The following is a 17,759-nucleotide window of genomic DNA, read 5'->3' as shown; positions in this document are numbered from 1 at the left end:
TATGACTATGAAAAATAGACAGGGTGGTCCGAACTGTATTCCGGAAACTTCGGCAGCATATTCTGCAGATAAAAATAAGTAAAAAAGTTCGTATAAATTATGTCCTAACATGCTTAGTTTCAGAGGTACAGGGTGTAGAATTTTCATTTTTATTTCGATTTTTTTAAAATAATTTCTAAAGGAACGTCAATATTTGGACGAAAATTAGTGTCTGAGAGTTTTTTGACATGAGAAATTTGATTTTGATGTCAATATGACTCCTATTTGTAGGGGGCGCCACCTACACATCCTTTAACTGTTTTGAAGAGTAATAACTTTTTGTCCATACATCTTGTAGCAGGTTTGCGTTGCTCGGTAATGTGTGCACTTTGTCGGGGTAAATCATGTTCGAATAGTTTGGAGGTGGCAAAATTAGACGAAGATGAGTGCGAGGACAATTTTCCTCTCGATAAAGATCAACGAAAAGAATATTCTGCACTTTATGAATCAGATCCGGAATATGATACAGATGTGGAAGACATTCAGGAAGATTATATTGAACAGCCAGTAAAATCAAAAAAACGAAGAAACTATGATGAACCTTCCACCTCAAAAGAAACCTAAGTTGACGACATGTGGATTAGGCTTATTGGAAATGGGGAGACCACTCAAAAAAAACGCGCCGGGTACTTTACCTCAATTCAGCTCCCTGAGAGATACGGCGGTTAAACTTGATTTTCCACCAGTCGCGCAACAATAAAAATTTAGTCCGTTATTGCGTTTATAATGGAAATTTTCGTTCTTCCATTATGACCGCGACAGCAGGCTACTGCCAACTAGTAGCAAACAAGTTTTTAGGCTTTATGTCTCGGGGGTTCCGCTCAAGGTGGTGTGGAAGCCGATACATAGCGAAAATTCGATATTTTGGGTAGTCGCACGAAAAAAACCCATACAACGTTTTTTATAGAGTTTTTCCTCTTCTTTAATTTTGGTCTCTACATATTTTGCACTAAAGTTGATAGAAATCGAGTTATTGACAAATAATGAAAAATAAACCGAATTTTAGCCAGTTTTTCCAAGATGGCGGCCAAATCCGGGCTTTACGGGGAGTGCGAATTTAATACATGCTTCTCGACACCAAACTAAACAAAATAAAACTTATTCCAGCTTGTCCGGATTTGCTCCCGCTATCGATGCACTTGCCGACTGGCCTAATAGTGGTCGTAGGTAAAGCAATTTAAAATACTTATAGAGTTTAAAGTGCCAATTCAAGTTTTAACATGGACACATACTTACATTAAGAAATTAATAATTATTATACTTATCGCAGTCAAAACAGTAGTAGTTTTTAGTCTGGAAGGAAATTTTTCATCATGATACTTTCTTAGTATTAATTATTGTTAACATTGTAACAGCTGGAATATTTTAGGGACATGATACTTCAGCTACAGCAACATGCTTCACCTTGTATGCGCTAGCTCAAAATCCCACAATACAGGACAAGGTTTACCAGGAAATTTGCGAAGTAATTGGTAATGATCCAAAGGAAGAAATAACGTTATCACAAATCAACAATTTGAAGTATATGGATATCGTTGTTAAGGAGGCTCTAAGAATATATCAGCCCGTACCATTAATTGAAAGAAACATTGATGCAGATTGGATATTAGGTAAAATCAAATTATTTTTTTAATTTGTTTCCCATTTTATTATTACAGGGTGAGTTTCCTACGATGTTCTCTATGGGTATCTCGGAAACTACTGGAGATAGAGTCGAGAGAGTCGGTTAAATGGGGAAAGAATTGCAGTTTTGTGGGGTCATAAATATTCGCCTTTTAGATTTTTGAAAAAGTTTATGACTTACTAGATATTTCGAGAAAAACAAATTTGGGCTACTTAAAAAATTGTCTCTAATTCCATTATAAGCTATTTTAGACAAAAAGTTTTCAGATAAAAGTTGTAGATAATCACATCCTTAATGAGACTGCGTCGTCCGTTTTTTTCTAAAGCCTGTCATTTTTGATATATGACACAAACATATGTTTTTTTAAATGGAAACCCTATTTGGTCACGACTTCATAAAAAGCGCCATTTTTTAAACTTTTCGGGCTTTCTTTTTAATTTATAAAAATACAGAATATATTATTAAACGGTTCTTTACAATTTACATTATACAAACTAAAACTTAAAAAATAATATCACTACATACACTTTAAGTTATTTTAGGAATTTTCAAAAAATCCGCCATTATTTTGAGTACATAAATGCTTTTTTTAAAACTGAATTACCTACTAACTATTGTCACAAAACGACCGGTCGACTTAATTAAACTTTACGTACTGCCTCTTCGAGTGCCTCTCTTAATTCATAAGTTCTTTTGTAAACCTTATTGTTAACCATACCGCATAAAAAAATCTAAAATGGATAGGTCAGGTGATCGAGGAGGCTCATGCAATTTATCCATCTCTTACTATTCGTGAGTTTGCATAATTATGATATAAATCATTATTATTAACATTTCTTTCATTATAGGGAGGAGTCATAAAGAATAATGTTGGAACCACTTTATTGATGCGCGAGTATCTAAATTTAACTTTTCTAACATCTCTTGAAAACCGTCCTCTCCGTTCTCTAAAAAACGTAAATAACGTTCACCGGTCAACGTATTCTCGAAAATGTATGGCCAAGAAAAGTTGAACCAATAATCCTAAACGATTTTCTTCATTTAAACAATTCATATTGTTTATTTTATTTTCCAAAGCTTGGATACAGTTTCACATTTATGAGAGCAACGACGATTGAACTTGTTTCCATGGCTAACTAAGTGAAATTGTTTAAAAATTATAACAAGTGGCTTTTCGAAAAAAATATAGCTTATATCGCTGAAAAATTTAAAAAAATGGCCCTTTTTATGAAGTTATGGCCTTAAATAAAAAGTAATAAATATTTATATCTCCCTTTTTCGCAATTATTTTCCCTGAATTTATCGTAATTTTTCAGAAAAAGTTCAGAAATCAGTGTCCGTACGTTAAGATTCAATTAATCTAATTAATTCGGGAGTTATTCTTTGTTCAGAAACCTATTATGTCATAAAGTATATACTTAAGGGACGGAATAAAAAAGAGAATGTAGTACAAAAGCCAAAAAAGGAAAAATATTATTTCGTACTTTTTCCTTAACAAAAGGTAGGTATTATGGTGCAAAGAAAGAAAACAAGAACGTATGTTTTCCAGATAAAGCATATCTTGAACAAAGAGAAAAAACGTGAAATGTTTTGAAAACGTTTACAACAGAACGTTATAAAACAGTTTTTCGTATCCAGGGATTATTGTAAAAAAAGAACTAATATAAAAATTTAGAGAGAAATTTTATCATAAAATTTTCCAATCGTGGTTTTTCCAATGATCTCAGGCATCGCTTTACCGGGTGTTTTTTAAAAGTGTAAACTTCTATAACTCTTTTGTTTTTCAAACAAAAAAACGACGGTTAGTAAGTTAGTATATGACGTAAATCAGAATTGAGGTATTCAATTATTTTTGGTCACTTTCTGTTTCACTGGAAATTATTGGAAACTTTTGATTTTTTAATGGCACTTTTGATTCAAACTCACACTCTAGGCTGTGTTCATAACGAAAATTTGAATCAAAATACCAAGTATGTGGTACCAAATTAAAAATGCTTTTTCCAATTATGCTAAAGAGCCACCCTCGTTCAATTAAAAAATAACTTATTTAGAAAAATCTTAGTAAAAATTAACTAATTAATAAACAACACACTAAAACCAATTACAGTTCCAGAGATAGGGACCCAAGTAGCATTTGGACGTTGTCTAACGTCGGGTATATGTCGCGTTCAATAAACCCGACGTCGGGTACCAACGTCGGTTCGACCGCCTGACGACCCTCATTTGCACCTAAATGGGGAATACAGATTCGGGTCGCCTCGACGTCGGTATCTGACCTAATAGGGAATGTAATTCTACCAATTACCAACGTCATATTACGTTGGATTTTAGTCACTTAAAATTCGTCGCTAAGCACTTACGTTACGTTTGGTTTCATATTCGCTACCAAGAATACATAAAAACCTAACCAAACTACCTAATTACAAATGGATTCATAATCACTCCTCGAATAGAACTATAAGTGCCTATCTAATTTCATATTATAATAATTCTGAATCATTAATCCAGACATCGGTTTTGTCAACGGAAGTCACTTTTTTGATATATCTGATTAAAATACTCCGGAAAACAACGAGCGCCTTCAAAAGTAGGTAGATTTATGAAATAAAAATATCGCAAATAATATATAACTCGCAAAATATTTTTTTTTATTTTCTAGCTGGTTTAATCATAAAACTGTACTGTGGTTCCCCCCAAACTCAACCTTATCAATATTATTCTACTAGAAATCGGAATGTGAATATAAATTTTAAAAACAAAAAACGATTTTAAAATGGCTAACAATCGGATACCTGTTAAGAATGGTGGATTTCTGTGTCCGACTTAATATGAACTACCAATATACCAATTCCGACCGGGTCTCCAACATTAGTCGTCTCACACGACCGAAGTCATCAAACCGGACGACCGGCAATCGTATTATGACGTATATAATTCCAACGTACGCCACGTAACCTCACTTTGCGTATCAGTGATTTGTGGATTCGTGCAACTATATTATAAGCTGGATTTATAAACTCGGAAGTTGGCGTTCAGTTGAGGTTCAGTTGCAGTTGGATGTTCGCGGCAGTTGAGGTTCAATATTTTTGCATTTATAAACTTTCAGTTTCGGTTGTAGGTTAGGTTTGGAATTGTGAAAATTTCGAACGTTTTTCTTTCGATTTAAAAATACTTTTGGTATTTGTCAAAGTTCAAACACAGAAACACACCAAACCAAACACAGTAATCCACGATTACGCAAAATATAAACATTACATTAACAGAAATAATGAAACAACAATAAGGGTCATTTTCCAATGCATCGGCGTACTGTGCTTCACGTGATCGACAGGCGCTTATTCATTGGCTGTCGCCGAACGTCGCCAGCGGTCGCCAACCGCCCGCAACTGCCGACATAAACACTGACCATCATAGAATAACTAACTGAAAGAAATGAAAACTCCTATGTTAAAGCCTGGAAACACGCGCTCGACGCGATCCAAGCGGGCTACTGGCAGAACTAAAAGTTCGCGCCATATTTTTAAATGGACCTTTACTGCCAGTTCATAAGTTTTTTACTCATATTTGGTAATTTCAATCTAGATTATGAACTTATTTGTAACAAAACATTTTACAAAATAAAAATAATGTATTTTGATACAAATAAATTAATAACCTAGGTTGAAATTATCCCTGAAATTAGAATAAAACACGAAAAATTTGTAACTTGATTATTTTATTATAACATTGTTAATAAAATTACATATAACACATTCAACACTATACAAGTATATATAAAAGTTATCAGAATTTATACAATCAGTTATAAGTAATTATAAAAAAGGTTATAAATTATAAATAAATAATTCATTATATAAAAGACATATAGTTACCGTGAATATAATTTGGTATAACTTTAATCTCAACTTTAATGACCTATTCAAATAGAAACATCTTACAATTCACATTATATAATACACAAAGCCAAGGGACAAAATTGTTATTAAATCTATTCTCGATGACTCGAAGCATTTTTTTTTCAAATAAAACAGGACATATAGGGCTTATAAATAATACAAGGGTATAGAAAATATATAAATAAGTAAATACAAATATATTTTCAACCTAATGATTAATGATTATACTCGTTTAAATAAATAAATGATCTTTTTAAAATTACTTGTTTGTCTTTGCAAATTTGTATATTTAATATTTATCTAAAAGCGTACACTTACATAAATTACTGCACAACCTTTAAAATTAAGCTTTTAATATGTTATACAAATTCTTGATTCGATATAAATACACTTAAATAAAACTTTAAAATTAATGATCTTCCAAATTTCTGAGACAGCCATTTTGTTGAAAGAATTTGTTTTGATTATGAGAAATTTCATAAAAATTATCACAGGGATTAATTAATCTTATATATGAAACTACTTGGCTTTTAAATTTCACAATCCTATCGTCCAAAATACTCTAAATTCGCAAAAATCCGTAAATATTCCCATAAAAACAAATCACAATTCACTTCCACTTCACAGAAACTGACAGACATTGCCAGATATGGAATGACGTTTATTTTTCAATTTATTTTACTGATCTAACTGATCCGGGTCACTTAGAAATTAAATTTTTATTAAATTATTTAATTATAATTGTTTCTGGCGAAAGCAACTTCATATCAATGTTTATTCATAGGGTAACAAAGCACATCGCTGTAAAATTATCAACATTTTATATAAATATTTATATTTTTCAACTACTCCAACTACTCCAATTACTCCACAGAGAATCAAACGAATTGTTATTAAACTATACTCTGTGTACTCTGTGGATGACTTGATAAAATCATGATGAAATTAAAGTCCCTAGATGAATATCTAGGGACTTTAGATGAAATTTCTACGCAGCGCCATCTATCCCTCTACTGGCAGAAACTCCGCCGTGTTTCCAAAATTCAAATGGCAGTTTCATCCGCCTGCTGACCATCTTTGAACTCCGCTGAACGTAAAACGAACAGCCAACTTTTCGATCAACTGACTTTATAAATGCGCGCGTTCATTTCATAGCGTTGAACATTTTGAACGGCAACTGAACCTCAACTCCCGTGTTTATAAATCCAGCTTTAGTTTTTGTTTTCTCTTTAAAACAATGGGCAGCCACTTTTTTAAGATAGTATATACAAAATTTAAAAGAATTGGAACCAGTACCTCACATGTGGGAGGAGGATGGGGTCTGCTGGTTTCCTAAGCTAAAAAATGAAATTAAGATGCACCAGTGTAATGCAGCATCTCTTCCAGATAAAAAGCATTCGTGGGCGGAGGGAAGACATCACTACTACTACCCACATAGCAAAATAATATACCTAGCAGGTGCTCAGAATAAACATTTTTGGTATAAGGATATTGGAAATATGTTCTGAGCATGTGCTAAGAATTACACTTATATATTCTGGTAATGTGCTCAGCATAACCTTTTGGCCGCAAGTAGTATGTGCTATGCACTTGGCTTAAGAATGTTCTAAGAATATTTTAAAATATGCTAAGAATATTCTTGTTTTTATACATATAGCATATTCTGTGAACATACTATAAAAATTAGGGAGGTAAATTTCGTTCAGCACAGGTAGACAGTTACGTCACATCATGACATCTTTCTCTAAAATATCCAAATACATGCGTAAAGAAACTGTCTACCTGTGCTGAACGAAATATATACTACACTTTTCTAGGTATCCAATGGAAATTTTAAATAATAGGAAATCATATACTTACAGCTCCCATTGGTAGATAATATTTAAAAATAAAACAAAAACCCATGTTCCATTAACAAAAATATACAAAAATTAACGTAAACATATCCAAAACGTAGTAAATCTACAATAATGATACTAAATTGGCAACACTGTTTCGTATTAATCGTATTGCAGCTTCGAAGAGCCGCGACCAGAAGGCGCTGAACTCCGCTGAAGACGCGCACGGTTTGGAACCATGGTTGAATTTCAGAATATCGCCTATTTTTCGGATAAAATAGCCAAAATATGCGATGTTTTGAGCAGGAGGACCGAGTTGTTGTATATATCCAGCAAAGTATATTGAAGTATATAGCTAAATATTCTTGGCATATGATAAGAATATATGCACAAGAATATACTTTAAAGAATATAGGTGGCACATGTCCATTTATTCCTGGAACATGCTCAGAATATAAGTATAAGGATATAAGTTCACGCACATGCTAGGTATATGCTATAGATATGAATATGCTTTCATTGCTATGTGGGTATTATTATTTTGCAAAAGCCTCGACCTCTTTCTGTAAAATGTAGATGAATGTCTAAATGCCTTTTTAGTGTTTTTTTTAGGCATAATAAAAAAAATTAAGTTTGTTTACAAAAACTTTTTATTAGGTTATGTTCATGATGTTTATTAGGCCGCAAATGCTACTTAATGGGTTGTATTTACGGACGTAAATAGAGATACGTAAATTAGGTTAAAAATATGAACATAAAATACAACAAAATATAATTGGACGTTACTTTAGGGATTATCAGGACGTACAAAAGACGTATCCTATTCGGAAAACGGGAAGACGTCGGGCTAGTTCAAGTATAGGTACGTCGTAAAAGCCAACGTTGGAACGACGTTGGGAAATTAATAAAAATGGTACGTTGTTATTTTGTACGTCGACAGATCGTTGGATTTACCGACTCGGATCCAACGACGTCACTTTTAATAGGAAAGCGATGTCACCAGTCGTATCACCAGCACCCGACCTAAATTTGCACAAAGTCTGACGTCGCTTCAGGTCAGATTTAGTTCGAAGTCAGATAGATGCTACTTGGGGACTGTTAACAAATTCCGTTCGTAATTTTTGTTTTATATATCATTTATTTCTTCAATTTTAAATGGAATCGAAATCCCAAAAAATACGACCGAAACGATGTTTCTTTACGGCACAAATCGCAACCCACACGTAATCAGGCCGGTGCAGCTAAATAATTAATACGTTGTGTGAGTACATTATTAATTATAATGATACCAATTAAAAACAAAACATTACCTTCCAAACTATGTCCCTCTGAAAGTCGCCTAAATACGATGACGCATCTTATAATAATGTAAACTCGTCTTGTGCATTTCATCTCGCACATTTGAGACCACAAACGAATCAAAAGTTCTGTATAACTATATAATAGTTTTTGGACGCTACAAAAATACTTTAATTATCTTTTTCTGAGAAACATGCGATCAATAATTTTCTAGGACATGAACAGGGATTATACGCACTAATAAAAATTCTTTTAGAGAAAAATTACAACCCGTGAATTGTTTTTGTAATGAACGAAGAATTTTAGAAAAATCTTGGTAATACACAAAGCACTAAAACCAATTACAGTTCGAGAGATAGGGACTGTTAACAAATTCCCTTCGTAATTCTCGTTTTATATCTTTTATTTCTTCGATTTTAGATGGAATCAAAATCCCGAAAAATACGACCGTAGCGATTTTTCTTTACGGCATGAATCGCGACCCTCACGTATTCCCGGATCCGGAAACCTTTGACCCAGATAGATTTCTTCCGGAGCAGCAGACGACCAGACACAACTACGCGTATATACCGTTTAGCGCCGGGCCTCGCAACTGCATTGGTAAGTTGAGTTATGGATTTTTAGTTTTTTCGTGAGGCTACGAAATAAGGTAGGTCGACGTGGAGTACATGGGCGGGGATAAAATAATTTATCAGATTAAAACAAAAAATACAAACACAATAATTAAAAAAATATTAGTAAGTCATATTAGATTTTTCTTATTTTAAAAATATTGTAGGGTCTAACAAAATTAAAAAGAGACTAGACAAGTATATCTAGTGTACAAAAAAATATATAATAAATCAATTTAGAAAGCAAATAGTATTCCACCAAATAATGTATATTTTTTTCAATTGTCACAAAAGTATTATTTTTTGCGACGCGATATATAAAAAAGCAATTTTTAATGCCTAAACATAAAAAAAGCCTAAGCATAAAAGTACGAAAATATATTATTAAACTGACAAAGTTTCAAGTTCAACGAGTCCAGTAACCATAGTTTATCGATATACAGGGTGTCCCAGAAATGAGTGCAGATATTTTAAGGGGTGGTAGATCTGGCCAAAAGAAACATATTTTCTCTTTACCATTTTTAAAATAAATTGAAAATAACCGAGTTATTTAACTTTGAAAGTTTAAAAAAAATGCGACATTTTGAGAGCCGCCGGGGGAAATCGGCAATCTCGCGGATCTCGGCTTGTTCGCCGCCCGCTGTTGCCACATCGACTAGAAAGACTTAAAAAGTACTTGCAAAATCCCACACCACCCAAGAGGTTCTGCAGAGGTGCGTTACTTTTTTTAAGTGGGTGATCGCCAGTAGCCCTACTTTCCACATTCCACAAAATAAACTAAAAGAAAAAAAAACTTACCAAACAATAAAAAAAGATATCCCTATAGCAGAGAGATACAACTGCAGAGCTTTCTTTTTTTCCATTTTACCACTCTTAAAACTGCACATAACACTACACTAAATAACATCACTTCACTACAATTCTTAACAACACTTTGCAAATTTTGAACTGTGGAAATATTGGCTCCCCTATTAATTTTAGAGCTAAATCGTAAATGGTTTTTAAAGATACATTACAAATTTGCACAAGGGGATCCAATATCTCGACAGTTCAAAATTTGCATGGGATATCCTATATTTCCAACGATAATGCACCACCCGGTATACCCTTCGCTTCTTGACTGCATGCTATTATAATAATTGTTCAAAATGACGACCGCCATTTCCAATACATGCTCTCCTTCTGAGCATGGAATTTTTAACGTTTTGCAGCAATTCTTTGTTGCTTTTCTCGAATCCCTCAAATGCTGAACCATACTTACAAAGATTCGAGCATTAGAGATTTGTCTATTCGGATACTCTTCGGAATAAAGTCTCCGAGCTTCTACAGTATATATTGTATACTCCATCGCGATTTGCCTATACCGATACAAAAATATGCACTAACGAACATTTCACAACACTTTAAACACAATCTCCGATCACATTCTCGAATTTTAAAAGCTCGATACTATTAGAAATTAGATCGATTTCTAATAGTGTACATGCTTTGTGTTATGGAGTGTAGAGGTTTGGTTTGGTTGCGTAATTCCTTCAGTGTTTTCGAAATCGTTGTCGGGGTTGCGTCGGTTTTGAAGAAATGTCGAAGAAAACCCCGGACTGTCTTTCTACCATCAGCCGCCGGATATAAGTAGTTATTAAAGCAAGTTTTTTTAACATTTTTTATTGTATTTATGAGTTTTAACATTTTTTATTGTAGTTATGTTTGATTATTATCATGTGAAAAATTTTAAATAATATTTTAAAAGTGATAGGCATGTGATAGGTTTGTGATGTTCAGTTTAATAGATATTTGGTGTGTATGTGTTTGCGTATATGTGTGCTGGATAAAAAACACTTTCATTCAAAGGGTAAGCTCTAACTAAACATTAAAGGTTATAATTGTTTATTGAAACGATTGAAAATATTTCTTAATATGGCAAAAAAAGAAGCTATAATAATTGTTAAAATTTATTTTTTCAGTTTACTCCACTGTAAAAAGTATTTAAAATATTGCGCGTTTCTCTAGAATTAGTAGAGCAATCTACACTAATATGAATAAAATTAATTTTCGTATTTTTTTCTGTAGCAACTTAAAATAATTGAATTTATAGATAAACATGCAGAATGTGGGTATGGTAGGAGGTGGCAACGTTGCATTCTCTCCGACACTCTCTATGCCCGGTAAACGAATTTCCCGGGGAGTGAACAGTGGCACTCAAAAGTTTTTTAACATTTTCTCTATACTACCAGTTAAAATATCTGCACTCATTTCTGGGACACCCTGTATAATTACATACAAGGTATAACTTTTAAATCTTTTTATGTTATTTGGAATGTTTCAAACTGTTTAAAAAATGATTTGTGGCGTTTGAAAAAAAATAGCATGTTCTATTCGGACTAAAAATGATTTTTGTGCCTCACTGACGCTCGGACACCGCTCGTCCGTCAACCGTACAGCCTAGCCACAAAAAGTGTCATTTTTACTCCTAATAGGACAATATACTATTATTAGTTAATATTATATATTATAACTTTATAACTAACTATAATATATAAGGATAAAGATAATATATAAATAAAATCAAGAATTTAATTGTTAACAAAATTAAGAGGATATATTTTTAAAGAATTGAGGATATATTCCTCTCCTTTATTTTGGCCTCTCCTCTTCAAATATATTTGTTACATAATTCTTGCTGATATGATGCGCATGTCTTTAAAAGATATTGTTTTACCTGCAAATCGGAATTATCTATAGAATCATTGTTCTTTAGCCAAAGACAAGTTTAGGTTTAAATTGAATTAAAATTATCTATAAAAATAATTTTTTTCTTCTCATTATTTTTTGAACTATGATACACAATTCTTTTTAAAAAATATTTTTAAATTATAAATATAACGTATTAAATAGTTCATAAATATTGGATAAATTTCGTAAAAATCCATAAATGCTTAACTAGCAAATCTCTTTAGTCCACTTTCCTTTTGTCACAAAACAAAATTAAAATGTTAATACATATGATATGCCGGCTTCAATTAAAGGATTAATTATATTTATTATAAGTATAATAATAGTCTTAGATCAACGAGAATTGAAAGTGGAGTTATGTTATTTTGATTCAAAATTATCATAGCTATATAATTATCTTATCGTCGTTTATTTTGCTGAACAGACTAAATAGAAAATTTCGTATAATGTTTGAAATAATAAATAAATACTATCTTAATTAGGTGTTTCTTAAGGGTTTTTGAATTTTATAGATAGTCTTTGAGAACCTTCAAGAGCCTTTAAAAATACCTACTTCATCTATGTTGACAAGCAATTATCCTCTAATAACATTCATAATAATTTCAGTGCTCCATAGGATGCCATTTATGCATCTGATAACTCTTCGTGCCTGTATTACTCTGTTATTATAATATATATTATATTATAATATCGATCCCAGGTACCTGTAATCTTCACATGCTCTAATTTCCATATTATTGTCCAAAATAAGATTTCCTGTATTGGCTCCAATATAGAACAAAAACAATTAATATGGTACGGCCACGTTCAGAGAATGCACAATGAAAGAATTCCAAAACAAGTCATTCATTGAATACCGCCTGGTAAACGAAAGAGAGGACGTCCCAAGAAAACATGGATGGAAGGAATAAGAAGGTCGATGAGCGAGAAAAATCTGACCGAAGATCAATGGGAAAATCGCACAGGGTGGAAGTTAGGCATCGGACAACGTCGTAGGACGTTCTGACCCGGACGACATAAAAAACTAATATATTTCATGTTGTGTATTGTGCCATTGTGTTCACTGAGTCAATAGTTGACATTCCCATTGGCACAAAAATAAATGGCATTCAAATAATTAATAATATCCGATGACATCGTAATCTTGGCAGACAATGCAAATGTTCTCCAACTCCTTCTAAATAAGGTCGACAACGAAAGCCTAAGATTGGATCTAAAAATTAATATCAGAAAAACTAAATTTATGGCTGTTAGTAAAAAAAACATCATAATTCACATAAATGGAGAGGACATCAAACAAGCCACACATTTTAAATACTTGGGATGCACGATTAACAAATCAAATCTTATCTCCTGTTCTGGATAGAACAGGAGATAAAATGTAAGATCAAACAATCTACAACAACTTTCCTAAAACTTTTTTTAAAATATTTCTCACAGATAGGAACTTAAACTTCGGTCTTAGATACAGAATGGTGAAGTACTATGTCTGGTCCGTTCTGTTATATGGTGTGGAAGCATAGAGACTGAAAGTAACAACTATGAATAGAATTGAAGCCTTCGAAATATAAACCTTACAACGAATGCTGAGAGTCTCCCGTGAGAAATGAAGACATTCTCAGAGGAACTGGTCTAGAAGAACGTGAACTCTTCAAAATCACGAAGAAGAGAAACATAGCCTAATATTACGTGAAGAACGCTATCACTTTCAGCGTCCAATTCTCCAGGGTAAAATCGAAGGAGGTAAAAATGGAATAGGCCTAAAAAAGCTATCCTTGTTGAGAAATATTCGTCACTGGGCAGATATACAGTACCTCCAAGTACTCCAAGTCGCTGCAACTAGTAGAGCTATCTGATGAGAAAGAATTGACATTGGATACTGATGCATCTATTTGAGGCGTTAGTAAATTAAAATAAAAATGGCAATGAAAATGAGGCATTCTTTTATGTTATTAGGGATATCTTTATACTAATAGATAATATGTAAATATTTATAACAAATAACTGGTATTACATTTTATTAGATAGAAAATAGTACTTCTCTGAGTTCTTTTTTATATTTTAATCGATGGTCTACGTGCCTGTTCCTGTATTTGCCATCTAAATGTTTCATTCGGTTTCCACTCGAACATGCAATTTGGCGTGGGACGTCTAATGGATTTTTCATTTACGTTAATAATTCAGTGAGATAGGGCCACAATTACAGTTAAACGATTAGGACGTATTATAAGAAAATCATCATTAATTCTTCCTAAATACTCTCGACTAAAGATAAACACAAGTGATATCGAGTTAATTAATGTTAAAATTAACTCAGGTATACTTTTAGTGTAGATAGGCGTAGATAATACATTTTGATAGAGTAAATATGAACGATTATGTAAACTAGATTTTATTTGAAGTGAAATTTATTTACAAATTGCCTAAATTACTGCCGGCGGTATAAATAATTGACTAAAGAAAGACAAGGGCCGTTCCTGGCGAGCGCGCAGTGCGTGCACGCACGTAGGCGCAACATTTTGGGGGCGCGATATCGAAGTTTCAATCAGTACTTTGTAACAAAAAACCGATGCGCTTTCTTGTTAATAAACAAATACTTAAACATACAGCATAGGATAAAGTTTGCTTAGCGTCTTTTTTGCGTTGGCCGCACCGAATAAATAAGTCTAGGGCAATCTGCTGGCAACACATTGATCTCATCTATTTATTTTTCATTTTATGGATTTTATGGAAAGCACTGTTCATTAAAATGTTGTATCTTATGTTATAGGTCTTGTTTCTCTCTACAATTTCCTGTCTCGCACAATATACCGTTTGTGTCGGGGAAGGGATCACAGTTTCATAGTTGTCGATTTTACAGAAATCAGTGCATGTATATTATTTCGTATATTTTTCATTTTATTGATTTTTTGGAAATCACTGTTCTTTAAAATGTTCTATCCTATGTTATAGGGCTTGTTTCTCTCTACAATTTCCTGTCTCACAATATACCGTTTGTGTCGGGGAAGGGATCATAGTTTCATAGTTGTCAATTTTCGAAAGAAATAAGTTCATGTATATTATTTCGTATATTTTTCATTTTATTGATTTTATGGAAAGCACCGTTCATTAAAATGTTGTATCCTATATTATAGGGCTTGTTTCTCTCTACAATTTCCTGTCTCACAATATACCGTTTGTGTCGGGGAAGGGATCATAGTTTCATAGTTGTCGATTTTCGAAAGAAATCAGTACATGTATATTATTTCGTCTATTTTTCATTATATTGATTTTATGGAAAGCACTGTTCATTAAAATGTTGTATCCTATGTTATAGGGCTTGTTTCTCTCTACAATTTCCTGTCTCACAATGTACCGTTTGTGTCGGGGACGAGATCATAGTTTCATAGTTGTCGATTTTCGAAAGAAATCAGTATACACGTATATTATTTGGTATATTTTTCATTTTATTGATTTTATGGAAAGCACTGTTCCTTAAAATGTTGTATCCTATGTTATAGGGCTTGTTTCTCTCTACAATTTCCTGTCTCACAATGTACCGTTTGTGCCGGAAAAGAAATCATAGTTTCATAGTTGTCGATTTTCGAAAGAAATCAGCACATGTATATTATTTCGTCTATTTTTCATTATATTGATTTTATGGAAAGAACTGTTCATTAAAATGTTATATTCTATGTTATACGGCTTGTTTCTCTCTACAGTTTCCTGTCTCACAATGTACCGTTTGCGTCGGGGACGAGATCATAGTTTCATAGTTCTCGATTTTCGAAATAAATCAGTACATGTATATTATTTCGTATATTTTTCATTATATTGATTTTATGGAAAGCACTGTTCATTAAAATGTTGTATCCTATGTTATAGGGCTTGTTTCTCTCTACAATTTCCTGTCTCGCAATGTACCGTTTGTGTCCGGGAAGGGTTCATACTTTCATAGTTATCGATTTTCGAAAGAAATCAGTAGGTACATGTATATTATTTCCGATTTTTAGTTTATTGTTCTTATGTATTTCATATAAAATGGGTCAGTTTTTTTCTTTAGAGTACTATTTTTGTTACTAAATATTTTTGTGGTTTTGTTTGTTTTATTTATTTAATAAATGTTTTTATACTTTAATTAGGATAGTTTTTTTAAATTTTCAATTACATATTGCTCGTTTGTCGCAGAATATAAATTCTTTGAATTTTTGAGATTAAGATTAAAATATATAATTGATTTAAATATAAAAAAGGCGCACCAAAGAATGCTGCCCGTAGGCGCCAGATACCCCAGGAACGGGCCTGCGTTGTATCCTAATTTTTCTTTAATTAGTGTTAGTTCTTGTCAATTTTTAGTAAATTACGTTTAGATTCCTTGTCAAAACATCTATTGTCATTCCCCAGCCGTGTTTGACGCCTTTTTTCGATTATGCTGTATATCTTATTTTTTACATTTAAATCTAAATAGATCATTATAATTTATTAATATTTTTATTTCAGGACAAAGATATGCCATGTACAGTTTAAAAGCAACTGTTGCCAAGTTCTTACTGCAATACAGAGTAACTGAGGATCCAGGCTTTGAAATGGAAATTGGAACATGTTCTGTTCTTAAATCGATGAATGGTTATAAAATGAAAATATCTCTAAGAACAGAAAAATATAAATAATACTATTTACACTAGAAATGTGATTCTTAAATGTAATTTTGTGACAAAAAATTGGTATTATAGCTAGTGATGTTGGTAGCGAATATTTCCATTCAAATTTTGCAGGAAATTTCAAAAATTTCCGAAATATTCGTTCCCAAAATCGCGAATATTCGCAAAAATCCGAATTTTGCAAGGAATTTCTTTTCAAAATTCAAGACATTGAGCAAAAATTTAACGAAAGTGTATCAAGTATGCCGATTCTTAAGTCAGAAGGAAAAGAATGCTTCTCCGCCTTACAAAATAAAAAACCTATGGCTCTTGAACCAATGCATTTTGCCGCGAATCTCTTGGACCCCTGTTTCCTGGGCTTCCTGGGAGAGCACCTTAACAATGAAGAACACATAGCCGCTATGGAATTTATCAACAATATCACCAACAATCCTCAGTTTGTCAATAATAAGCCATTTTTACAGATTATTAAACAAATTATTGCGCCAAATCGGGTTTATGGGCTCTCGACTACGTTTGGATGTCAGTTAAAAATGTAGACTGTCTAAGTTGGTGGGAAGCAATGTGTAAAAATACTCATTTGAAATATTTAGCTGTTGCTCTGCTGTCTTTACCAACGTCATCTGCAGCCACAGAGAGAAGTTTCAGTACTTACAGTTTTATCCATACTAAAAAAAGGAATCGCTCAATTGCACAAAGAGCCGGTAAAATAATGTTCGTAGCTCATAACAATAAATTATTACTACAAAAACAAAAAGTGGATATGGAGCATGATATTCAACATGAAATTCCTCCAGAACCACTAGAACTCGTGGAGGTAGAGGTCCATCCTTCAGAATCAGAACCAGATGATACATCAAATATATCTGATTTGGAAACAGAAATTGACGAAGACAGTACTACTACTACTATAATACCCTATGAAGATGGGACCAGCTCGGCGCCTGATATTCCGGAATAGAATAATTCAGTTATTTGTGTTTTACGTTTTTTAAATTTATATTTCGTACTTTTTTGTTTTTTTTTAAATTCATAGTAATAGTTTGTGGTTTATGCACAAAATACAAATGTTACCAAATGAT

General features: G+C 32.7%; 2 protein-coding genes across 2 annotated transcripts in view; one reads left to right on the top strand and one right to left on the bottom strand.

Moving 5' to 3' along the window:
* Nucleotides 1-16,761, top strand: part of LOC115880923 (cytochrome P450 4d2-like) — a 39,423-nt gene extending 22,662 nt beyond the window's left edge. Inside the window, exons 6-8 of the mRNA XM_030898254.1 lie at nucleotides 1,409-1,649; nucleotides 9,117-9,296; nucleotides 16,517-16,761. Coding sequence (XP_030754114.1) covers nucleotides 1,409-1,649; nucleotides 9,117-9,296; nucleotides 16,517-16,686 — 591 coding nt within the window. The 3' untranslated portion in view covers nucleotides 16,687-16,761. The remainder of the gene's footprint in view (nucleotides 1-1,408; nucleotides 1,650-9,116; nucleotides 9,297-16,516) is intronic.
* LOC115880928 overlaps nucleotides 1-17,759 on the bottom strand; it is a 270,255-nt gene that overhangs the window by 147,236 nt on the left and 105,260 nt on the right. The window lies entirely within an intron of this gene.

The sequence above is a fragment of the Sitophilus oryzae genome, unplaced genomic scaffold (genome assembly GCF_002938485.1).
Source record: "Sitophilus oryzae breed Bouriz unplaced genomic scaffold, Soryzae_2.0 scaffold_1660_pilon_pilon, whole genome shotgun sequence".
Classification (NCBI taxonomy): domain Eukaryota; kingdom Metazoa; phylum Arthropoda; class Insecta; order Coleoptera; family Curculionidae; genus Sitophilus; species Sitophilus oryzae.
This window is presented reverse-complemented; position numbering and strand designations above follow the sequence as displayed.